The sequence below is a fragment of the Sander lucioperca genome, chromosome 15, assembly GCF_008315115.2.
Source record: "Sander lucioperca isolate FBNREF2018 chromosome 15, SLUC_FBN_1.2, whole genome shotgun sequence".
Lineage (NCBI taxonomy): Eukaryota > Metazoa > Chordata > Actinopteri > Perciformes > Percidae > Sander > Sander lucioperca.
Window position 1 is genome coordinate 17,364,455 of NC_050187.1, and position 23,125 is coordinate 17,387,579.

At 39.3% G+C, this 23,125-nt stretch overlaps 1 protein-coding gene across 6 annotated transcripts in view; it reads right to left on the reverse strand.

Moving 5' to 3' along the window:
- The window catches only part of LOC116052437 (collagen alpha-1(XIX) chain), a 105,240-nt gene that overhangs the window by 76,383 nt on the left and 5,732 nt on the right, over positions 1-23,125 (reverse strand). For all 6 annotated transcript variants that reach the window (XM_035992442.1, XM_035992441.1, XM_035992444.1 and 3 more), the window contains exons 5-11: positions 16,180-16,303; positions 15,806-16,081; positions 15,043-15,123; positions 14,186-14,305; positions 12,728-12,790; positions 7,661-7,705; positions 4,883-4,927 (exon numbers count right to left, since the gene is read on the reverse strand). In XM_035992442.1, coding sequence (XP_035848335.1) covers positions 4,883-4,927; positions 7,661-7,705; positions 12,728-12,790; positions 14,186-14,305; positions 15,043-15,123; positions 15,806-16,081; positions 16,180-16,303 — 754 coding nt within the window. The remainder of the gene's footprint in view (positions 1-4,882; positions 4,928-7,660; positions 7,706-12,727; positions 12,791-14,185; positions 14,306-15,042; positions 15,124-15,805; positions 16,082-16,179; positions 16,304-23,125) is intronic.

The window sequence follows — 23,125 nt, forward strand, 5'->3', positions numbered from 1 at the left end:
CTTTCCTGATGTTCTTATCTTCTTCTGGCTTCCAACTTGCTCCCTTTTTAAAATACACGGAGCATTACAACCACAATTTACTGAAATTAAAATTGAATTATATGTTATGATGGGAACAATAAAAGACAGCAGTATTCAATTCACTAGATGAGCATTTTTCTCAATATTGAAGCAACTAAAACTAAATCAAACCAGTCAACCACCACTTGATTGCAGATATAAGTAATGTAGCAGTATCATTATATCATATATTAATTATACACTGCATATGACCACATGATCTACCTTTATAATGTTAAATACGGTTTTACAGACCTAAAGATGTGCGATATCTACATAATGGACCGGAACATCTGCAGTCTAGGCCCTGCAAATAATGTCTTTTGGACTTTTAACGCTCTAAGAAATGATTACTGTAAGTGATTAACTGGTTAAGAAGGGTCAACCTCATCCACTCACTTACGGAAGCAGGGATACTGGTTTTAACCCATTAATCCTTGACTGCTCTATGCTCACATGGGGCACATTAGACATGGGGCTAGGTTACAGTACCTTATGTATTTTATTCCGTGTCCTGCCTTCATATTGATCTAAATCAAATACAAGGGTTAGGTCAAGAAATCAAATACATCACAGAAATTAGCACAGCTGTGAAATAGACTAATAATGAACATCCCATTACAGCTTGATTTATACTGTAATGTTATGGGTAGAGAGACTGTGTTAATCTAAGATTTTTTTTGGTTTCCACAGAATTTCCAGAGGGGTGCATATAAGGAAAAGGTTATCTATTGTATCAATTGTGATAAATGGCCAACATTTGTGTTGGGATTATTTGCTAAAAAAATATGAAGGGTAGAAATGCGGTTGATTTCTTCTCTTGAAAGTAGCTAGACTCAATATTTCTATATTAACCATAAAGCACAAGACTACTTGTATGTAAAAGGAGTTAATCGGGGTGACAAACCAACAGAGAGTATTGGCCTACTTTGTAACTACAAAGTAGGCCAATACCTCAGCTCTACAGAGCACTTTAGAGTCTATCAGTCTGTTTTGGTTTTATGGTCCACAACTTTACTGTTCAGGTTCATTCTCCCTGCTCTCATCATTTTTTGCCAAAAAAGCTGTAAAAACCTACTGTTCGCTAGTCACCCACCCAACACTAAATGGCAAATCGATAAAGTTAGTGACTAGCTAGTGAACATATTGGAGCTGTTAGCTGCTTAAGAGCCAAACAGTTACCTCAAGAGTTAGTAGAGACCAAAAGCAGAGCTAAAAGAAGAGTGAATATTGGACTTGCATTCATGAATGAATGGTTTTATAATGCTGCAGTCATGTGCACTTCGGTTTCCGGATTCCTGAATTGGGAAGTCGTTCTTCCAACTCCGGTGTGTTCACATCTTCTTTGTAGTGTCCATGTTTTTCCCCACATTGCAACTTAAGGCCATAATGTGGAAAAAAACATGGATCCTACAAAAAAGATGTGTTGTATTTTATTGCTCAAGATGTTAAAACAACACATTGATGGCTGTTTCCAGTATTTATTACCAGTTTGAAGCTTTATATTAGTGCTTTTGTTCCAGACTTGTTGCTGCACCAGCAAACGTTACATTCCCTAAAACCACTAAAATATTGCTTTACCTGACTTGTTATTAGGGTTAACGCTAATAAACAACTTTTCTATCTAATCTAGGTCACTCTATGTGGACAGCAACTAACGGTTACAACCTTATACGATCACTACAAATTACATGTGAGCAAAAATGTACAGTACATTCAATATGTGAATTAATAAAAAGTTTCTTAACATTAACCCAACATTTACCTTCGTCGGCCATGTTACAACGCAATATGGCGCCAACTCAGAAAGTTGTGTAGCAAACATTTCGATAACTTTCGGAGCTGTTGTTTCAACTTGAATTTTCCCAGTCGGGAACTCATTTTTTTCCAATTATTCCAACACCACATAAATGCAGCATAAACTCCAGAAAATTGCCAATCTTAAAAGAATTTTCGTACTTAGCATCAGATAAAAAGAGGTGTCACGTCGCATCAATGTCATCTCTGTGCTTCCAATACAAAGACAGGCCCAGGCCATGTTTAACTTACCTTAGCTCAAAGACAAAGCCCAGCTGACACAGATGTATTGGTAACTGGCTTGCTAGCTGACAATATACAGCCAGTTGAAAGCACATCATTTTCACTTTTGATTTAGCTAGACTGGCAGTCTTTGTGCTAAGCTGGGCTAAACACACCGAGAGCCATCCATTAAAATATAGTCCCCATTTTTTTTTACTTTGTTTCAAATCAGTCAATGAAGTTGGGCACAGTATAATGAATCCTTAGAGGGTATGCATGGTGAGTAGGGATGTAACGAATGTCGTGAATCGAATGATGACAGCTAAACGGTATAAAGTGTGGCTGTATTTCACTGATTCCAGCACCGGGATGTACAACAGTCTGCAGCTAAAGACACAGAGGAGACTCGCTGTGCGTTGAGACAGCATGGCCACTGGCGCTGTCGGATAAACAACTGTGACGTGACTTAGTGTTGCGTTTGGGTCCAACTCCGTAAGCTTCTGTTGCATTCAATGTTGTTGTAAAATACCCTTCTGCCATCTAGTGTTTCTTCTTTTTGTTGTTTAACAGCAAATGACTGGTGAAAAAAGTTGTTCTTATAAGTTATTGTTATTACATTTTTTGAATAAATCATTTAAATTTAACCATATGGCCTTAGCAATAAACAAGCCTTTCTTAAATCTATACTTTTTTTATTTATTTAAGATAAAATACAATTTCAGTTGCACTTTTGATAAGAGGACACATCTGCTGTTTTGCACAGTTTACATAAATAAGAAATGTTTTTCAGTCACTTCATTCTGTTAAAAAAATCGTGAGAAAATCGTATTGTGAACTTAAAATCCTGAATCATATCGAATCGTGAGTTGAGTGTATCGTTACATCCCTAATGGTGAGCCATGTGAGAGTGACCAAAGAAAGCCCAACCGCCCCTATAGGATTTACAAAGATGAAAAACAAGTCACCTCTCCTGCTGAAAAGTGTAATTGTTATTTTCCATAATCATTGACTCTTTACTGACATAAGAATAAGAATATCATTTCTGGTTTCCGACTGAGCACCACTAACGATGATGCCTCCCACACACACAGAGAGGAGCAGGACGGCCTGTCAGCATTCCCTTGGTCCAATGCTGCTAACTTAACAACTCACAACACTTTTTTTAGACAACCCTAACACCCGTGACGACAAATCTAGAAACTTCTCTAATCTAAAAATTCTAACAATGTTGTTACCAAATATATTTATGCAAATACGTGGCTAATTTTGATTTGTACATACACATTGTAGACCCTTGCCTCCTGAAACAGGGCTGGACTTGATGTACTGATATGCAAAATAGCAAATGACATCAACTGGTGACATCTAGATGAAGTTTTGAGCAGCAGCACAGTCTCAGTCTCTCTATAGTGAACAAGCTTCCAGCTGTTTTTCCAGTTTATGCACCGCTGTTGTCCAGTCAACTGGAGCCCAGGGTGAACCAGTGAGCAAAGAAAGAAGGGCTGCTCACAATCTCTGTCACTTTCCCTGACTACACTGATTGCTATAGCAATAATAATGTCGCTCACATTCTTCCATTATAGCTGGTGCAATATTATGACTACAAATCAGTCAGTCTCTGATGTAGATGGAGTTTCCAGTTAGGTGGTTTTGATCTCCTTCAAATTTCTATGTAAATAAACTTGATCATGGCATTCATATGCAAATATACATGTGACGACAAGTGGCTTTTCAAGCTGCCAATAGCTACTTACATTGGAACAAAGCAAGCTGTGCTGGTTGTGGGAAAACCTGCCAAATTCAGTTTTTTTAAATCTTTTTTACCTTCAACCTGAATTTTACTTGATTTCCTGCACACTCACAATTACTTTGATCCACTGTAACCTTCTTAGGTTACTTCAGGGAAATACTGATGGGTGGAAAGCAAGCAGAAAAAGTACAGAATTCTATTCAGTACATTTTTAACAAGCTACCTTCCTACTCATACAAACTGTTTTTGAATACCAAGTTACTTCTACTTCTAGTACGCTGTAGCTCAATACTCTTTTGACTCAAATTTTATTTTTATCTCTTGTTTTATTTTCTGATTTCTCTCAGAGTTACTGTTAGGGCAGAGTGCACGTCAACAGCCTGCAGGGAGGCTGATTTCTGTGGCAGCTGTTTGACTACTCAAGGGGGTGATGGCGATGAAAAGAAGTCTCTTTATTAAGCTACTTTAAACTGACCATCTGCACAGTTACAATCTGAGAGTGTGCCATTGTGGGCAAACAAACACTGTACAACATAAAACACCCTTTGACTTAACAAATACTTTAAAGGAATGTTGCTTGTGGCTAAAACAAACTTCACTACGATCCATGAAGAATAGTGTATTACTAATGCATTTGCATTTAGTTAAAGAAGAAATAAATCATTTACTAGCACTTTTTGTTGTGGTTCACATGACATACATTAGTTTAATCACTGCAGCCAAATTTAAAAGTATGCTATAACGTTTACCCTGAAATGACAGAGATGGGGCCAAGGGTAATTTGAAAAATTAGTTTAGTCCATTAGTATGCCAAGCCTATAGAAGCATACATATCAATTAATTTCACGGAAGGACATTGCAGGCTCTAATACACTGAGATCCACTTCAGATTTGACAGGCACCTGAAAACAGCCACGCAGAAAACTACGCTTTGCTCCTACCCCCAGGCCATCACACAGCAAATGGAAAGCCTATAAGAATTGATTCTCTGACGAAACTAGATCTGGCTGATGTGCTATGTATGCAATGTCTGCTGGAGATAGTAGTACTTACCTTCTCCCCATCGATTCCCTTTTGCCCTTCTGATCCAAGTTCCCCCTGCAATGACAAGATTGCAAGTTAAAACGCAAAGAAAGGACCCTTGCAAAGTTCATACTTTAATCCTTTTCCCCCACTTTTACACCCAGTAGGTCTAAATAATTTGGACCACAATACCACATTCCAGGTAAGCATTATTAGAATCAACCTCTAAAAATTCTGAAGCAAGATTAAGGAGGAACATTGTCACTATGAAAAAGCTTGTTTTTAATCTTTCATAGATAACAATTACATGAGCTAAAATACATTCATCCACAAATGTTTCTACTAAATGTCAGCATTCCTCTTACCTTTATTTATATGAACTCTCTTAAAGCATTAAGGAGTTATAGTAGTTTTAAGGAAATCGTTTATCCTCATCAACAAATACAAGCACAAAGGGACTCCACAATCTAATCGCAGCGCTATACAGATGGACTATTTGGTGGTGGTATGATATTTCTATTAGGTATTGTCCTTGAGTTATCATAGTTACAAAAATGTGTCTACACTCAGACAAATGCACAGATGCCACCAGGGTGACATTTTGTCCCACATGCACTACTACCATGTGCCACAGTGGCGTGACATAAAAAAAGAAATCCTTTCTAAAGGCAACTATTTATGTAAGTAAAATAGCTAAAGGGGGTGAGAGTATCTAGAACTTGTTTTACTGTCCTAATTGGTGCAATAAAGTGAAATCCCAAACTATAAAACTCACACACAACTCCTACAAACTGAGCTTAGCAGGGAACCATAGACTTGCACCACAGTGACACTGACACAAAAAACACATTTGGGAACCAGTTATCAAATTCCCAGCAATCATTTCAGCTCCTATAGCATACGTAAGATTATATGTTGTCGGGTAAGCTGTTAGAGGCTTATTTCCACAAATATAACATCTTAGAGGCACGAATATCTTTCTGATCACTGATTCTTATAAGCTACCAAGCCCCTTTCCACACACTCTGCCAGAAATGTCTGACATGTCTTGGAATTTGTTGGCTCTGTTTTTAGAGTGTAACCTATACAGTTTCATGACCTCAGCTGGCCCATATAGTATAGCTCAAACAAACTTTTATAGTGTCCAAGGGCAACCATATCATTACTTATTATATCGACAGCTGCATGAAATAGTTGTTCTCACAAAATGGCTAACAAAAGAGCCTTAAAATGTGTGAGTCTGTGGTTTTGTCCTATGGCACCATGTAAGCCAGAAGACATATGAGCCAGAAAAAGCTTAATTGACGAGGAGTTGAGCTTAGGTATAAAACAATACAAAACATGGTACTGTGCATTAGCATCAATATCAATACTGCCAGTGCTGCACTTGATGCAGACTTTTCTTGTGCACTGTTGTGAAACGAAACAGCTTTAGCTGCCTGCTAAACCTAATCTCAGAAAGCACAAGTGGATAGAGCTGTGCCATTAAGTGTTATTCCATATTCCATATATCAAGGTTCACTGGCAAATGTCCCCCCACCGTGAGTTTAGCATCTTCTATGGATAGGTCCAGGATTAAGCCATCTTCCACATCCAGGAATGATCCTATTTACTGCTGATACATAAACTGCTTCCACAACCATCTGCAGTTCAATTGATCACTTGAATGCAAAAAAATCTAGAGAATATGAATGTTTTTTTTGTTATGTATTTTCTTCATATTTTCTGAGAATAGAATCACAATCCCCTACTTTCTCTTTCCAATACATCAAAGTACTACATGACATTCTCACTTCAAGACATGGAAACAAAACCCATGTTCTGGCATTACACAAAGCACTGCTTCCGGGTGACAGGACCTGCCCACCCAAACTATAGGAGATAACCACAGGCATCTGAGATTCCACTTTTGATGGTCAACAATCTTACTGATGACAATATCATAGAACACAATACGCAAGCAACAAAATAGTGAGAGCATGTGAAATCTGGCTATTTTTTCAGTTCTTCGGGATTGTAACAGCAACATCCAATTATAAAACGAGCACTTAGCCAAGTCTTAAAGCTTCCATTAAAATATTCACTTTTCTCCCAATTTAAATGTCAAACTCCACAGCAATGTCTATCTCCGCTACTGGCCAGGGGAGGTTGTAGACAGTTACCTCAAATGTGCATCAAGATAAGCAAGCCATTTGCTTTTCACCCAACTGCAAAGAGCTTCATCGAGAGGGTATAACTGAAACACTGAATTTCACACACAGATCCCAGCCCCCAGGGCATAGGCAGTCCAACCCTCTAGCAGAAGTTGCTACTACAGCGACAAGGACACAGTCCCTTATTGGCTTCCCACCCAGGAATACTGCCAACTGTGTCCAATGGGGCACCTGGCCAAGCCTCTGAAATGCCTCTGCTTGGGACTGAACTTATGTCTCAGCACCACTCACCCTGTGCCAACCAGGCACCCACTTGCTGGTTTAATTTGATTTTAAGATTGCTTTGTTGTCTGTGTTGCTGTGACGGGGTCAACACAAAGCAAGCCAGTGATTCAATCCAATGATGAAGAAAATCATCTCAGAGATGGGCAGTGACAGATTCCATAAATCACTAAACAAAACGTGCCACTGGCTATTGACTGCATCTGAAAACCCTGCAGTAAAAACAAAAATCTATTTGAAACTAAAACAAAACGGGAGAAAACAAAAACTGAACCTCCCAACTGAGTTCATGTCAATCGCAACTTTAATCACAGTTTTAAGGGCAAAGCAACACAAGTTTTAAAGTTGTTTCATCAGTAAGCAGCCTACCTACCTTATGTCCTGGGTTTCCTAAAGGCCCGGCCTCCCCTGTGTCCCCCTGTGACGGAAACAACACACAGAACAGTTAGTGAAAGGTCTCTCGTTCACACATTAGTGAATAGCTTTATGACAGCTTGTCATTTCAGCAGCGATCTTGCTCTTACAGCTGTTCCACAAGTTATTGCTGTCATAGTGGCTCAGCAGCTGCAGATCAGGATATATAATATTTCGTAACAACTGGAAAGCACAAATCGGAAACTTGTTAAGGTTTATTGTATTATTTTAATAATTGTATAAAAAAACAGGACAGGGCAAGAAAGGGAAAAAAAGCTTGAATGTCTTTGGATTATGAAATTATACAGGGCTGTATAGGACAAGACAGAATGGGAGAGAAAAGGAAACCTATTGTCCACAATGTTGTTAAGAGAGAGAAGATGGAGGTAGATAGCTATTCAACAAACTAAGCTCACACAGAAATTGCTGCAAGCTAATGTGATGCCCATGCATGGTCACATCTTCATTACAAGCCCTGTTTGTCAGTACTGGCTTGTTTAGGAATAACAAGGAATTGTGGCAAAACCTAATAACTGAGATGCCATCTCTATACCATGGGTTAAGCCATTATTCTAGAAAATACACCCAGTCAACCTTTTATAAATTCTTAGCATTTGATCCGTGAAAATTATGTTCTTTGACAAGATATTAAGAATGTGGTAAGATATTTTTTTAGTCTATGGGAAAGATGTAATACATGGACTCAGCAATTAGATGATTATTCCACTTTCCATTCCATATTCACTTTGGAGGTACAATGGGTATAAATTAAATTAGAAGGTACTAATTGAAAACATAAGCCATAAGTGCAGGAGAGTTGTAAATGGTGCAAAACAAATTAAAGGTGTTTTAAAAGGGGAATAAGTTTTAATTTCACCATTATGCCTGTGTTGTTGTTTTTTTTTAATGTACATGCAGGAGCTGTATATCTAGTAATACCAGGGTTTATGTGCAAGGCCATAGAAAATGGATTTCCTTTCAAGTAAGCTGCATTCTTATAACCCAATCCTTATCTGTTTAATTTCCTGAGGGATTCTGGATTAATCATAGCAGTTTAATCCCTTTGCAGTGCATTAGAATCCTCTGTCAAACTCTTGACTGTAATGCGGGATAGTACTTTCTGTTGGAGTAACACAGACAAAGTAATCCCCACACACTTTCCTAAGAAACCCTCTGTGTAGGTCAATATGATTGGCCTGCACTTCTTATTATGGGTATTTAAAATGCTCTAAATTGCCCAGATGTCTTTGATTAATCTCTACAAAGTCAAGCTAAATTGTTAATACTGTAAGTATACTCTGACTACTTTTTAATTATACAGAATGAGATTATCATGTTGGTAATTGAAAGTCTCAGGAGCTTACCTTATTAACAGTATTTGCTATGACTTTGTTACCCTTTTTTAATGTATTATAATGTAAATCTAAAAGAGTGCAGCATCGTTTTATAGTCACTTGAACTCCTTTGGAAATTTAGGGACCAATATGAATTAAATATGCTTAAACAGGAGGTCCACTGCTACCATAATTTATCAGAAAAATTAATGTGCAACAAGGTCAGAGTGAATAAGAGAAAAGCAATTACTACACGTGATTGTGTCAAAGCATGACATCTCTGATACACTGCCCAGATGGCTCAGAATAAACTACTTTTCTCATGTTTTTCTCTTAGTCGTACTAGCACATGAACATTTGCAAATCCCACAAGACATAAGAACAATTTTCACACGATGATTAGTAACATTTTGTCGTCTTCAAGTTTCTGCTCCAGCTGCTTACTTCACTAAATAGTAACTAATGTTAGTGAATGGCATACTGGTTTGACATCATATCAGCTCTGCCTGCATTATTAAATGGTAAAATAAAGTGTGTCACCAAAAATAATGCACATTCGTCCATCAAACACAGCAACTGTAGCTTGTAGCTCATTCAAACTCTAAATCAGGTAAATCCCAAAGCACCACTGTCACAGGAGAATTCACAAAGAATGGATTGGGGCCGCTGATAGCATCACGTATTGCGCATCACTTGCAACAGCTATATGCCCCGTCTCAAGCACTCTAAATATACTACAGGTCAAACACGCCCATAAAGTTTTGCAGCTGAGTGCAATTTCCCTTTTTTTGCCTCTGATTGCAATTATCCATGTGGTAAAGTACAAATGTTGCATTTCTACTGAGAACAAAGTAGGCCAAATGGCACAGAGAAAAAAATAATAATAATCTCGACGAGGCGGAGAGGGATTCCACAAAACTGCAGGTAAGGAATTTAAACGTGACAGAGAGAAACCGTATCCCAGTCTGTCAGTGCTGTTGGTGTTTTCAAAGGCACACCTTCAGACTGTAAAAGAAGATGGCATCATTGAAGTGGAGGACACGCTTCATTATCACCAACTCTCTGAAGACACTAATAATTTCACTGTAACTGTGTGTGGCTATTAGCACTGATCTTTGTGAATTTTAGCAATGAAGCTCATTTGCCTAGAAAGGGGCCACTTTTGCACCAAATGCAAGAGCACCAAGACACTATTTGCTTGGCAGCACAGTTAGGGGTGCATTTCATCCTTTGCGGGTGCTTTAAGAATTACACAGGTTCTGTTTGTCTTATTTGTGCTGGTTTAGCGGCCATAAAAGCCTTTTTGTGGAAATGCAGTGTATTAAATCAAATATTTACCAGTAGCTGCAAGATCTAGGTTTAGATTGATTAATCCACAGTGGAACAATGTTTTTGAGTAAAAACAACAGTGGGGTGATATCAGTTGACTGTGCCAGTTTACCACCATTAAACTGGAGGGCTTAGTCTTGAATGTGTAGTCCCTGATCAAGTTTTCCTTAACTTCATTGATTAAGTGTTAAGCCGGTAATAGGATTTGTTATGAATTTTGTTATTCAGCAAGTAAACAAATGGTGCCAAGTATTGATTTGTTGAAGACCTTAAATTAGATTTCAGGTGTAACAGTGTGAGCTACTGAACATAGCACAAGACCTGGACTGCATAAATGATAGGTAAAGAAATGGAATGACCTCCTAAAAAAATCATGTTTAAATCATTGTTGAGCATTGTACCAGATGTGTACTAAGGGTCTCTTTGGATGTGCTCTTAGGCTACGGTTCAAAGCTAACACAGGGAATTTATGTCTAATTGCGAAAGAGCATGTCACAGGGCCTGCTATACATGCTACCTTTTATGAAATGTAAAATTGCCTGATGCATTCTTGCCTGGTGAAAGTAGTCATTTCACTTAGCAGCAAGTAATTAATCACCAGCACCGCCAACACACTCAAAGTGCACATACACGGACGCATTACAGCTTGAGAGCTCATCCCTGCTAGGTCAATTAAGAGTCATTAGAGGCCAATTATAACACATTTACAAATCTGATTAGTACAATCTGTTGCTATACACACAGTTTTAAATATATTATTCTATTTTCCTGACTAGAAAATGGGAGCCAATGGGTTCCCACATAGCACACAAGAGCGCAGAGTTGTCCCCTAACCATATACAATTTATAAAAAATAATAACTAAAATAACTATTAAATAAAACTTTGAAGCTACAACTATAACTAACTAACTAACCATATATATATATATATATATATATATATATATATATATATATATATATATATATATATATAGTTATATGTTGTCACAATGACATTTTAACAGTAAGAACAATTCACTATGTAGACAGCACAAAAAAATACCCATATTCATGTCCTGAGCTCTACAGGTATAATGATTTTACACTAATATATATGTCGCTATTGTGCCTTCCAGGAATGAGTGGTTTGCCAGAAACAAAAGTCATCCTGCATATCTTAATCCCACAGCCACATCATGGTAATTAGGACACTGACCCCAGAAGCCATCTGATCTTATCAGGCATACAGTACCACCACCTGTTCATCCCTATGAATTCCATTCATTGCCTAATGCATTCTACCCTGGTTCTTTTTCTAACCTTGCACAGACAGCTAAAAGTTGATTTCATACTCCAAATAATGTAGTTTGTCTAGGGAAAAATACCACTTTTTCTCTGGGTATTTGGTGGTTAATTTATGTTTTTTTTCTTGTCCTTCAACCACCACCCATAATTTTCAGTGACTGGGCATTTACCATTTACAATTTCACCTGTCTATTGAGCTGTCAAATAGAGAATCTTTCACTTTTTTAACTACCTATTTTTTGTGATGGGACACATGATTTCCCAATTCACACAACATGTGAGATTTGGAACAAAATTCACCTTGGTAATTGTAAGGTAGTATCTCTGAAGGACATTGATGGCTGAAACTTTGTCAGATACTACACCATAGATATTTGCTTGCTGAGAGAGAGAGAGAGATGTAATCCTCTTCCTCTGACAGTGGCTTTCTGACAAAGTATACATTTGTCCTACAGGGACTTGTTCTTATTCTTGACATTTAGACAATGGATGGGCAATGATTTTCAAATATTCAAACAGTCATTAAATTATAAAAAATCGGACAGTTCATGCGACTATCGTCTCATCTTATAAGTACTGTATATTTTCCCTTGTTTTTACCACCACATCAGGTAAAATGTGTGTGGCCTGTTCAGTTCAGCTCTTTTCCGCAGAGCATGTCAGGGGGGGCTATTTTTTAAGAATAGTCAAATAGTCCCAAATCACTATTGAATAGTATTTTTGCTTAAAATGCCCATCCCTAATTTATACCTGGCCACTGTCCTGGAAAACCAGTGATACTGGCCACATAGAAAACCCATGGCAGCAGTTGAGTATCATTTGAGAACAATAGTATGGTTAATAACAACATGGGACATAGCACGGTGGCCCAGTGATAATACACTCTATGATTAAATGAATGTTTATGAATTATGTATGACTTAAAGTGAATCACGGATGTTGAACATGATGCTGCCCACCTACTTAAGTCTAGTGTGCAGTGAATATTTTGCACCTCTAACATTCATGTAGCCCCTGCATGTTTACTTTTAAATAAATAAGAACACATAAATGCATATAAAAATGTTGTCCATACCTTGTCTCCTTTATCCCCTTTTTGTCCTGCCAGTCCAACTACACCTGGAAGATCAGCTTCTCCCTGTGCACATAGTATACATTAGTAGGATCAAAAGATTTAATCAAATAGAAAATGTGGCTATTGCTATTGGATTTCTTCTGCATTGCATAGTGCTACATTTTGTATGAGAACATGAGACACTGCATACTTTGAACCTTTACAATAAAGCACAGAGTATAAGCTGTTATTCTATGAATGTTGCATATACAGCAATATACGAAAGAAAACTTTAAATAAGGCCATTTATGATATGATGATTTAATGATATTGACAGTATGACAGAAAACTAATTCACACACTAAAGTTTTATGTATACGATTAAGTTAATTCTCAGAATATATCGTAGAGCAAATTCAACAAATGTAAGTCTTGTGATTTCTGAATGAAAAACCGTTCTGGACCCAAGAAGTAAGATGTTTTTAAATGAAATGTATTATTTGTCAGTAAAGCAATGTAGCGAGAATGTCCAGAGTCAAAGTGTTACTTGTGAAAATGTGTAATCTGTATTATTTAAGCCTATTCTAATATATAATAACCAATTTATGCAGTATGTAGTAACAAAATAGTGTTCTAATCTAGGACCTCAAAATGTTGATTTGAAAAGTTAATTATGTTTGTAACTTCCAGGCAAAATTTAAAAATCATAACATGTGGAGTTGGACATCACCTTAGAGCTGTACCCACTATGTATCCACAGCTCCCTGTTCAGATGCACCAATCAGGGTGTGTCAATCACTGCTCATGCACACACATTCATTCTCTCTTGTGGGGGGAGGGGCTTAGGAGACCGTTTTGGGCTTTAGTGGAAAGGGGGGAGGGACTGAGAAGTTGTCAATGTTCAAATTTTTTGGCTAAGTCCTGGATCTTCGCAATCCTAGCCTAAAGGCTAAAGACGTGAGCTTGTGTCCGGGAGCTTGCCAGTTCAATCCCCAGACTGACAGAAATTAATTAATCCCCAGACCTGCAAATATTAATGTTACATTAAAATGCCAATTGGGACCTGAAAGCTACAAGCCCTCCTTGAAGGCAGCAGAGGGTATTTTATTTATTTATTTTTTATTTAACCTTTATTTATCCAGGTAAGTCGATTGAGAAACAATTCTCATTTGCAACGACGACCTGTGTCACATTCAGCATTTTAATCTAACATTAATATTTGCAGTTGAAAGAACCCTTTTGCATTTTCACAAATGTATCGCAGGGTGCATATTTACCATACTTGAACAGTTTTGGAGAATAATACGTGTTTGCTAATACATTATGGCTATACTGCCTCTTCCTCTTTCAAAGAAAAGACATTTTGGTATGTGTCCTTTAACTGGCAGTTTAGTGCCTATAAAGGATTGAGTACATGCAGTGTAAATCAGTGCTGCACTTACTCAATTAAAGGCCCTTGTTGGGTGGAATTGATTGTACCTTTTCAGCTGGACAGTGACATCTGTCAATTGACACTGAGGTCGGCTGAGACAGCATCTGGGGGAGCTGGGCTGTAACCAGGGGAGGGGAAGTCCCATTAAAGGTCTTCATGGCTTCACACTGGATCGATACAGAAATGTCACCATTTAGACACCTTCCTTTGTCATGTTTGCTATATGGCACAAAAACACATCCAAAACCTACACCACAGCACACTTGCAACACACTTAACCCAAGGTAACCTTGGTTTTAGCTGGCATAGGTATATTTACATCATTCTGCAAATAACAAACATAAAATGTGGTAAACTGTGTGGTAAAACTTAGAAAGTACTAAGCAGACAAGCAGTGATGAGTCCTTCTCAAGGTTGTGACAATTTCCTCGGAGTAACTTTACACTGACATGACAGCATGCAAATGGAGATATGTAATAGTAAGGGGTCAAAGGTCATCTCTCCAGTTGGAATTACTGTAACATTAGCTCTTATTGATTCTATGGTGATGGAAGATCTCTGTTATTAAGTTTCTATCTGGGGACGCGTCCCCTCATGGACAAGACCAAAAACGTACACTTTTGTCTGATCACACTGATCACACCGCGTAGGTCAAAATACAAGCTACTACAGTCTATGCCAAGAGTGACTACACCAAGACAAATGGTGAATGTGATTTAATAGGTCTCATAATTTAGCAGAAAAACATATATTGTATATTCTCATTTATTAATTTTGATGTGAAATGAATTATATATGATATAGGACATTTTGTAAAAAATGATTAGTACTCATTACTTGTTGTCATTTTATTTAGAATAAACAGTTGGTATTATTGTTTTGGTAAAACATCATAGCGTTTTACCTTTGGTTCCAATAGCTCACAGCAATTTTCCATTTCGGCCATATAAGGGTCACAGTAGATTAGAATTTGTTTCAGCTCAATCTGTGGAAAAGAGTTCTCATTAAGGGACCATTACAGCATAATACAACAGATTCATGATCACATCGTGCCCCTCTTTTTACTGATAAAGGTCTGCTCTTCACTGGTTAAGACAAGTGCAATTTGATCAATTGTCAACTGTTGTAGCTTGAAGTTGTCCTAACATTGCCATTCCCATTGCCAGAAAAACACTTCAAAAACATCCGATTTAAATCTAAATATATATTTTTAAAAGAGCTTCAACGTCTGCATGAATTGCAGTTGCGTCAGAGCAAAACTTGAACTCTACATTTTTTTCAGATGTGCCTTACATCTTTACAAATCACATGGATGAAAAATTCAGCTGTTAATGCTACTTAAGCCAAGTTCTACTCAGAGGCATTGGGTGACCAAAAGGAATAATGGATCTCATGTTTCTTTTAGCACTTTGGGGGCATCTCTAAGAATGAGCGTAACACATTTGACACAATAGAGGATTTACAGAGATTAAGCAAATATGCCCCTGAGGCATGTTTTTGAAAGCACTGGGAGTGCATTTTACAAATGTCTGTGAAGATAGTACACTATTGATGGATATGAGTAACAAAACTACTGCATCAAAAACTGGTAAAACCCTAAATAATACTGTGTAGATTTAGCTAAAGACAAAAAAAAAACATTTTCACAAAGTGTGTGTGGGACATACATCTACAGGTCGTCCATCCTCCACTCGTGTAGTGATGAGAGTGCGCCCACTGGGGTCAAAGCTGTCCTTCTCATCAGTCTGTTTGCTTTCTATTAGCTTGCAGTCCATGTAAATGGAGACTATGTTGCTCTGTACAGAAATGCTCAGCTTGTGCCACTGGCGATCAAAAAGGGCATGTAGGTCACGGCTCTTAAATGTGTAGCGGAGAGCATTCTTTAGCTGGCCCTGGAAAGAAAACTCCACCCCCTTTTTGCCACCATCAACCACAACAGATACCTGAGGAGCAAAGAAACAAACATCCATCCCATGATATTCTAGCACACTTGTAGATACTGAAACTGATATGTGACATTAAAACATACAGTGAGGCCCACCTGACTGCCTCCCGACTGGTCGAATATCTGCCAGAGATACCAGCGGTCTTTTTTTGTAGTTCTTCTTACCCGGAAGATAGTGACAAGGGAGTATTCACCCGAAAGCCCATTTGGGAATATTACTCTAAAAAAACATCACAGAATATACATATTAAATATATAATTAAAACAATAAGAAAATGAAAGATAACAGTGTCAAGTGTAATTTCTCAATGTTGAATGTAAACTCTTTTAAAGCTTTCGATGGCTGAACAATGAAGCCGCCAATCAACTTCAATGATCAATAAAACATTTCAATATCCTCCTGCTGCCAAGCCTTACACATAAATAAACCTGACAAACTTGATTCCATTTAGCTTGATGAATTTTATACTGGCTTCCCTGTCTTTGAGATAATGAAAACATGTAGAAATTGATCCAAACTCTCATAGGCCAACCTTTTACCTCACTGAGATACCATGTGCTACAGTTACAGAGTTATAGATGCCGCATGCACTGCAGTTATAGATTTATGTGTATGACCTCAGCTGCTCTGTAAAGTCAAATAACAAGTCTGTGTTCACAGCTGAAAATGTGTTCCAGCAGAAGCAAACTATGCAAAGAAAAAGTAGGGAATATATAGGAAAAACATCATCATATTTCAAATCACACTCACTCTCAAATGAATTACAGCTTATTCAGTAACTCCTCTCTAAACCCACACCCCCACTCCCTTCCTAATTTTATACATTGCGTCAACAAAACTAAACATTGTAACCTTCAAAATACTCTAACCCTAGCCCTAGCTCAGATTCAGATTAACAGTCAAAAGTGGAAGAGCATAAACATAATAAATCAAGATCAGCAAAAATAATAATAATGCAATGATAAGGTCATTGAGAAGGCAGAGCACAGCCTGGGGGAGGGAGAGAGAGAGTTTCTTCAGACAGGTTGGAAATTAGTTTTCACTTCAATATATCATCTCCTATTCTCTCAGAGCTTCATACCCTCTTCTATTGTGTCCCATGAATTCTTTGAGATTTCAGTGTAAATGGTACATGACTAAAATGATAAATACACCATGTTAAAGCTTCTGAAAAAATGCCTCTTTGAGAGGCCAAGGGCTGGAAAGGTTATTTGTTGCCCAAGGGCTAAAGGACTATTTCAGCTGCAAATCAATATGAAAAATGGCAGAGCAATTTATAAAAATGAGGATTTATAAAATAAATTCAACACAGAAAATTGACATGCTGCATGTAGAGTAACTGCTTGTACCAAATGTATTACACATTATTATAAGAGGCAGGGAGCAACATAAAAGAAAAATGTAAAAGAGAACTCCAAGAGCCTTTGCACTACACTGCATATTATAAAAACATAATACATTTAAGCGGGTTTAATATAACTAAAATACTCTGTGAAATACACTGCTGGGCTGTTTTCTGTTTGAGCCCTGGAGTTTACACTCTTCTTTACAAAGTGTCCCAACTAAGTCTGCTCTTATTTCAAAACACGGTCTGTCTAATGTGCGGCACACTTGATCTGTGAGGCAGTAGAGGGTTAAAGTTCTTGACCTCATGTTGATTGCCATCTGTGGCTAAATGGCTAAACCCGGAGCTCGTGTAGGTTAGTTATTCCAAGTCTGCCAAAACGCTAGTCTGCAAGTTTAGGTAAGTGATAATGAGTGAACCAAAAGGAACTTTATTCATCTTCTGCTCTCATGCTACAATGCTAAAACAACTTTTAAAATGTACTGTACTGTATGTGATGTTGCCAACCCTGTCTCTTAAAAGTTCCATTTATATATAACTAATTTACATTGGCAGATTTTGGAGAACATGTATTCAATCAAAGTCATGTGCCATTTGTATACTACAGGGTTTGATTCTACAATGTGCCAGGCCAAATTATTCAAAGAGCAGAAAGGAACAGCAAAAAAAGAAGGGATGAGTGACGTGTCTTTAAGGCAAGAGTTACTTGTGCATACTGTACGTAATGTATATTGTAAAATAGTGAACATCCATAGCAATAATCAGGAGAAGCACAAAAGATAACAGAACTTCCACAAGAGTTATAATAAGAATTAATTCCATTTTTATAAGGAGGCGTTCCTTGTGCTTTCTGGAAACTATCACCACTCTAGGAAAATGTCTTAGACCATGCATATTGCTTGGCTGACACTAGTCCTTGTATAAATAGGGACAATATTTTGACAGAATGTCACAGCAACACTACCGGTCCGGTAGAAAATCTCCTGGAAGCCGCTTTAGTGTCCTGGCTTGTGAGAAATCCTATCCAGCAGGATTCTTTAAATGAGTCGGAGGAATCAGATTGCTGTAGCTGAAACAATCAAACCTCAAACGTTAGCCTAGTTGGCTCACATCCCTATCGCTGACACTCAATCCTTCAACAGATCAAAGTGGGCTCAACCATGTCAGTTTATACACTAAATGCATCATCCATGCAAGCAAGGACTCTAACTTCCTCACAGCATGACTCCCATTTCCTGTTGAAATGTGGAAGTGCAATAATTGCCAGCATAATAGAATAATAGAAGCCACTGATCAAGCCAAATCGAATGCACGCCTGTGATCTGGAAGAAGGATTTCTTACCAGTGAAGAGTCGTTATACAACTGAGTGTGCATGTGTGTAGCTGAGATGTGTGAGACTGCTATGTTATCATCATTCCAGTGTAAATAAGTGTTCCTCTGCACACGTACATAATGGAGAAATAACACTGTCATTGCAACAAGCCACAGATAACAGACAATTTCAAAAATGTGTGATCTGCAACCATGACTATACATGCTGTAAAATAATTTCAGTCATTTGTTACCTCCAATCAACATGGAATGTGGAATTGTAAATTGGTAGAAAATCCCTGTCACAACTAAACTGCTGCTATGACTATCAAACAAGTTGTCAAAGCAGCTGTCTCAGTTGTCCCTCTGTCCCTGTCTCCAGCCACTTCATACTTCCCACAGGCCTATGCATTACTTTCAAGGCCTGCCATTCTCCATCCACCCATCAGATTCCCTCAGACTTTTCCAAAAGTCCAAGTCCCCTCACTCTTACTGTACATCCTACTCACCACACAATATTTATACCAGCACATTTCCACATTTTCCGTCAGTGTTGCTTCATGCCTTTGCTTTCCAGCCTCTTCTACCTGAAACTGACTCTGTACCTTTCACCTGTGGATTCTCTGCTACTTCTGTTTGGATTTGCTGCCTTTGCCTGTAAGCCTTTGAATCATCATTTTACCATTAAAATCACTCAACTGTTCCTATCTGCCTGGATGTCTGTTAAGTATTTTTAAAGCGCTTCAAGCTGCTTGCACGTTAGGCCATTGACGTCAACGTATATAATTACAAAATATACAGTATTTCTTAATACAAAATCAAAAAATACAGACAAGCACTGTTTATAATAATTTGGATGTTTATGACTTTAAAAAAACGAGTGAGTCAGCTAAACAGCATTGATTGCAGTAAAACCCATATGATTAATTAGCTGACACGACAGTCACAAACCACTGAAGCCACAGATTGATAAACAAACACAAACCCTGGTGATGTGATACACTATATCTCAGCATCAGTGGCTCCTTTGTATCTACATTTCACGCTACATTTTACAGTATCTTTAGCATCTACATATAATATGAAAAAAGCTTACTGTTTCCCATTGAACATTTTACTTATTATGAATTTCTTTGATGATATAGTATCCCAGTCACACAAACCACATTATGAGACCCTGTGATCACATTCAAAGGAAGTGTTAATTTCAGTCCCATTTCAAAATGTACAATGGTTATTATGTTGAGGAGAAATTATTAGAAAAATTGATTATGTCGTTTTATTCTGAGCTTCATACTGACAATTTACTTTGTCTGAATCTTTCAGACTAGAAAAGAACACACAGGCCTGAGAATGTTCAAAGTACATACACACAACGTACACAACAAAAAGCACAAATAAGTCTAAATATGTATACAGACGAGTGTGGATTCTACCTTTTTATTTGGCTATGTTTTGTTTTGCAAATCAAGGATTATAAAAACTGTAGTCCAACGAGGCTGCTTGCTACCTTATTGCAAATACCAAGTAAAGAAAAGAACACCACTTACTGATCTGCTTTTGCTGAAAAGTAAAAAAAAAAAAAAAAAGAAGAAAAAAAAAGAAAGCACAGACAGCATCTGCAGCACTGTTTTAATACTGTGTGAGCACATTTTGAATACATGTTTCGTTTTGTAGGGCAATTTGTCACACAAATGTTCCTTGAGTGTGTCAGCTCTGATCTATGCACCATAATGTGTACTGTGCCAAGAAGCTGGCAGAACATTAGCCAGATCTAGAGAGTCGAGCATCTATTGCTGCATATCCTGCGAGTAAAGTGAGCAATGTTTTAGTGGTTGTGGCGGGGGCAGAGGGGCCTCATGCTTCGTGCAATTGCCCTCGCTTTCCTTCCTCAGCTGACATGCAGTATCACCTGTCAAAGTACTTAGATAATTGGATATGAGAGGGAACGCAGTCTCGCCACTATAACCAATGACACTGTCAGCAGTGTCATTGAGAACCAGCATCTTCTCGCGCTATGGGCCCAGACTGAGCGAAGGGCTGAAGTAAATGTATTTTTGGCTGACTGACTGAACAGAGAAGAAGATCACAAATCACCTGGCTCTAAGATTCTTTCACCTAGCCAGAGAGTGGCAGTAAATATTTACAGTTGCATGTCATGTAAAAATGCTAAAAATATCCTCCCCTCCCGGAATAACGACACAGTGTTCTCTTTCCCCGTTACAACCTAAGGTCACAAAACAATGAACATCTCAAAATACATTTTTTAAATGCAAACAGTGATTTCTACTACAGTGATGTCACTGTAGTAAAGCCAAGTTTGGCAACCCCTACAGGTTCATATGAGCCACTGGTCTTTCTTGATACAACTGAATTGTAAAAAGTGTAACAGGCCTTTATAAATATTATATCAAATTCAAATTCCCACTATATCATCATATAGTGCAGCCTCTGCCGTGAAAGAGGCAAAGCAGCGGGTGTGGGAGAAGTTCGGAGAAGACATGGAGAAGGACTTTCGGTCGGCACCAAGGTGCTTCTGGAAAACCGTTCGCCACCTCAGGAGGGGGAAGCGGGGAACCATCCAAGCTGTGTACAGTAAGGATGGGACGCTGTTGACCTCAACTGAGGAGGTAATAGGGCGGTGGAAGGAGCACTTTGAGGAACTCCTAAATCCGACTAATACGCCCTCTATGGTAGAGGCAGAGCTGGAGGATGATGAGGGATTGTCGTCAATTTCCCTGGTGGAAGTTGCTGAGGTAGTTAAACAACTCCACAGTGGCAAAGCCCCAGGGATTGATGAGATCCGTCCAGAAATGCTTAAAGCTCTGGGTGTGGAGGGGTTGTCTTGGTTGACACGCCTCTTCAACATTGCGTGGAAGTCTGGGACGGTGCCTAAGGAGTGGCAGACCGGGGTGGGGGTTCCCCTTTTCAAAAAGGGGGACCAGAGGGTGTGTGCCAATTACAGGGGTATCACACTTCTCAGCCTCCCTGGTAAAGTCTTCTCCAAGGTGCTGGAAAGGAGGGTTCGGTCGATAGTCGAACCTCAGGTTGAAGAGGAACAATGCGGATTCCGTCCTGGTCGTGGAACAACGGACCAGATCTTTACTCTCGCAAGGATCCTGGAGGGAGCCTGGGAGTATGCCCAACCGGTCTACATGTGCTTTGTGGATCTGGAGAAGGCCTATGACCGGGTCCCCCGGGAGATACTGTGGGAGGTGCTGCGGGAGTATGGGGTGAGGGGGTCCCTTCTCAGGGCCATCCAATCTCTGTACAACCAAAGCAAGAGCTGTGTCCGGGTTCTCGGCAGTAAGTCGGACTCGTTTCAGGTGAGAGTTGGCCTCCGCCAGGGCTGCGCTTTGTCACCAATCCTGTTTGTAGTATTTATGGACAGGAAATCGAGGCGTAGTCGGGGTGGAGAGGGGTTGCAGTTCGGTGGGCTGGGGATCTCATCGCTGCTTTTTGCAGATGATGTGGTCCTGATGGCATCATCGGCCTGTGACCTTCAGCACTCACTGGATCGGTTCACAGCCGAGTGTGAAGCGGCTGGGATGAGGATCAGCACCTCTAAATCTGAGGCCATGGTCCTCAGCAGGAAACCGATGGAGTGCCTTCTCCAGGTAGGGAATGAGTCCTTACCCCAAGTGAAGGAGTTCAAGTACCTTGGAGTCTTGTTCGCGAGTGAGGGAACAATGGAGCGGGAGATTGGTCGGAGAATCGGCGCAGCGGGTGCGGTATTACATTCAATTTATCGCACCGTTGTGACGAAAAGAGAGCTGAGCCAGAAGGCAAAGCTCTCGATCTACAGGTCAGTTTTCGTTCCTACCCTCACCTATGGTCATGAAGGTTGGGTCATGACCAAAAGAACGAGATCCAGGGTACAAGCGGCCGAAATGGGTTTCCTCAGGAGGGTGGCTGGCGTCTCCCTTAGAGATAGGGTGAGAAGCTCAGTCATCCGTGAGGAGCTCGGAGTAGAGCCGCTGCTCCTTCGCGTCGAAAGGAGCCAGTTGAGGTGGTTCGGGCATCTGGTAAGGATGCCCCCTGGGCGCCTCCCTAGGGAGGTGTTCCAGGCACGTCCAGCTGGGAGGAGGCCTCAGGGAAGACCCAGGACTAGGTGGAGGGATTATATCTCCAACCTGGCCTGGGAACGCCTTGGGATCCCCCAGTCGGAGCTGGTTAATGTGGCTCGGGAAAGGGAAGTTTGGGGTCCCCTGCTGGAGCTGCTACCCCCGCGACCCGAGACCGGATAAGCGGACGAAGATGGCTGGATGGACTATATCATCATATTAGCATCAAGGTAAAGTCACAGAGCGGTCCCACCAGTTGACCGGAGGAATAAAAGTCTTCAGTAAATGGCACCTTAGTGTGACATTTATGTAGTTATTTT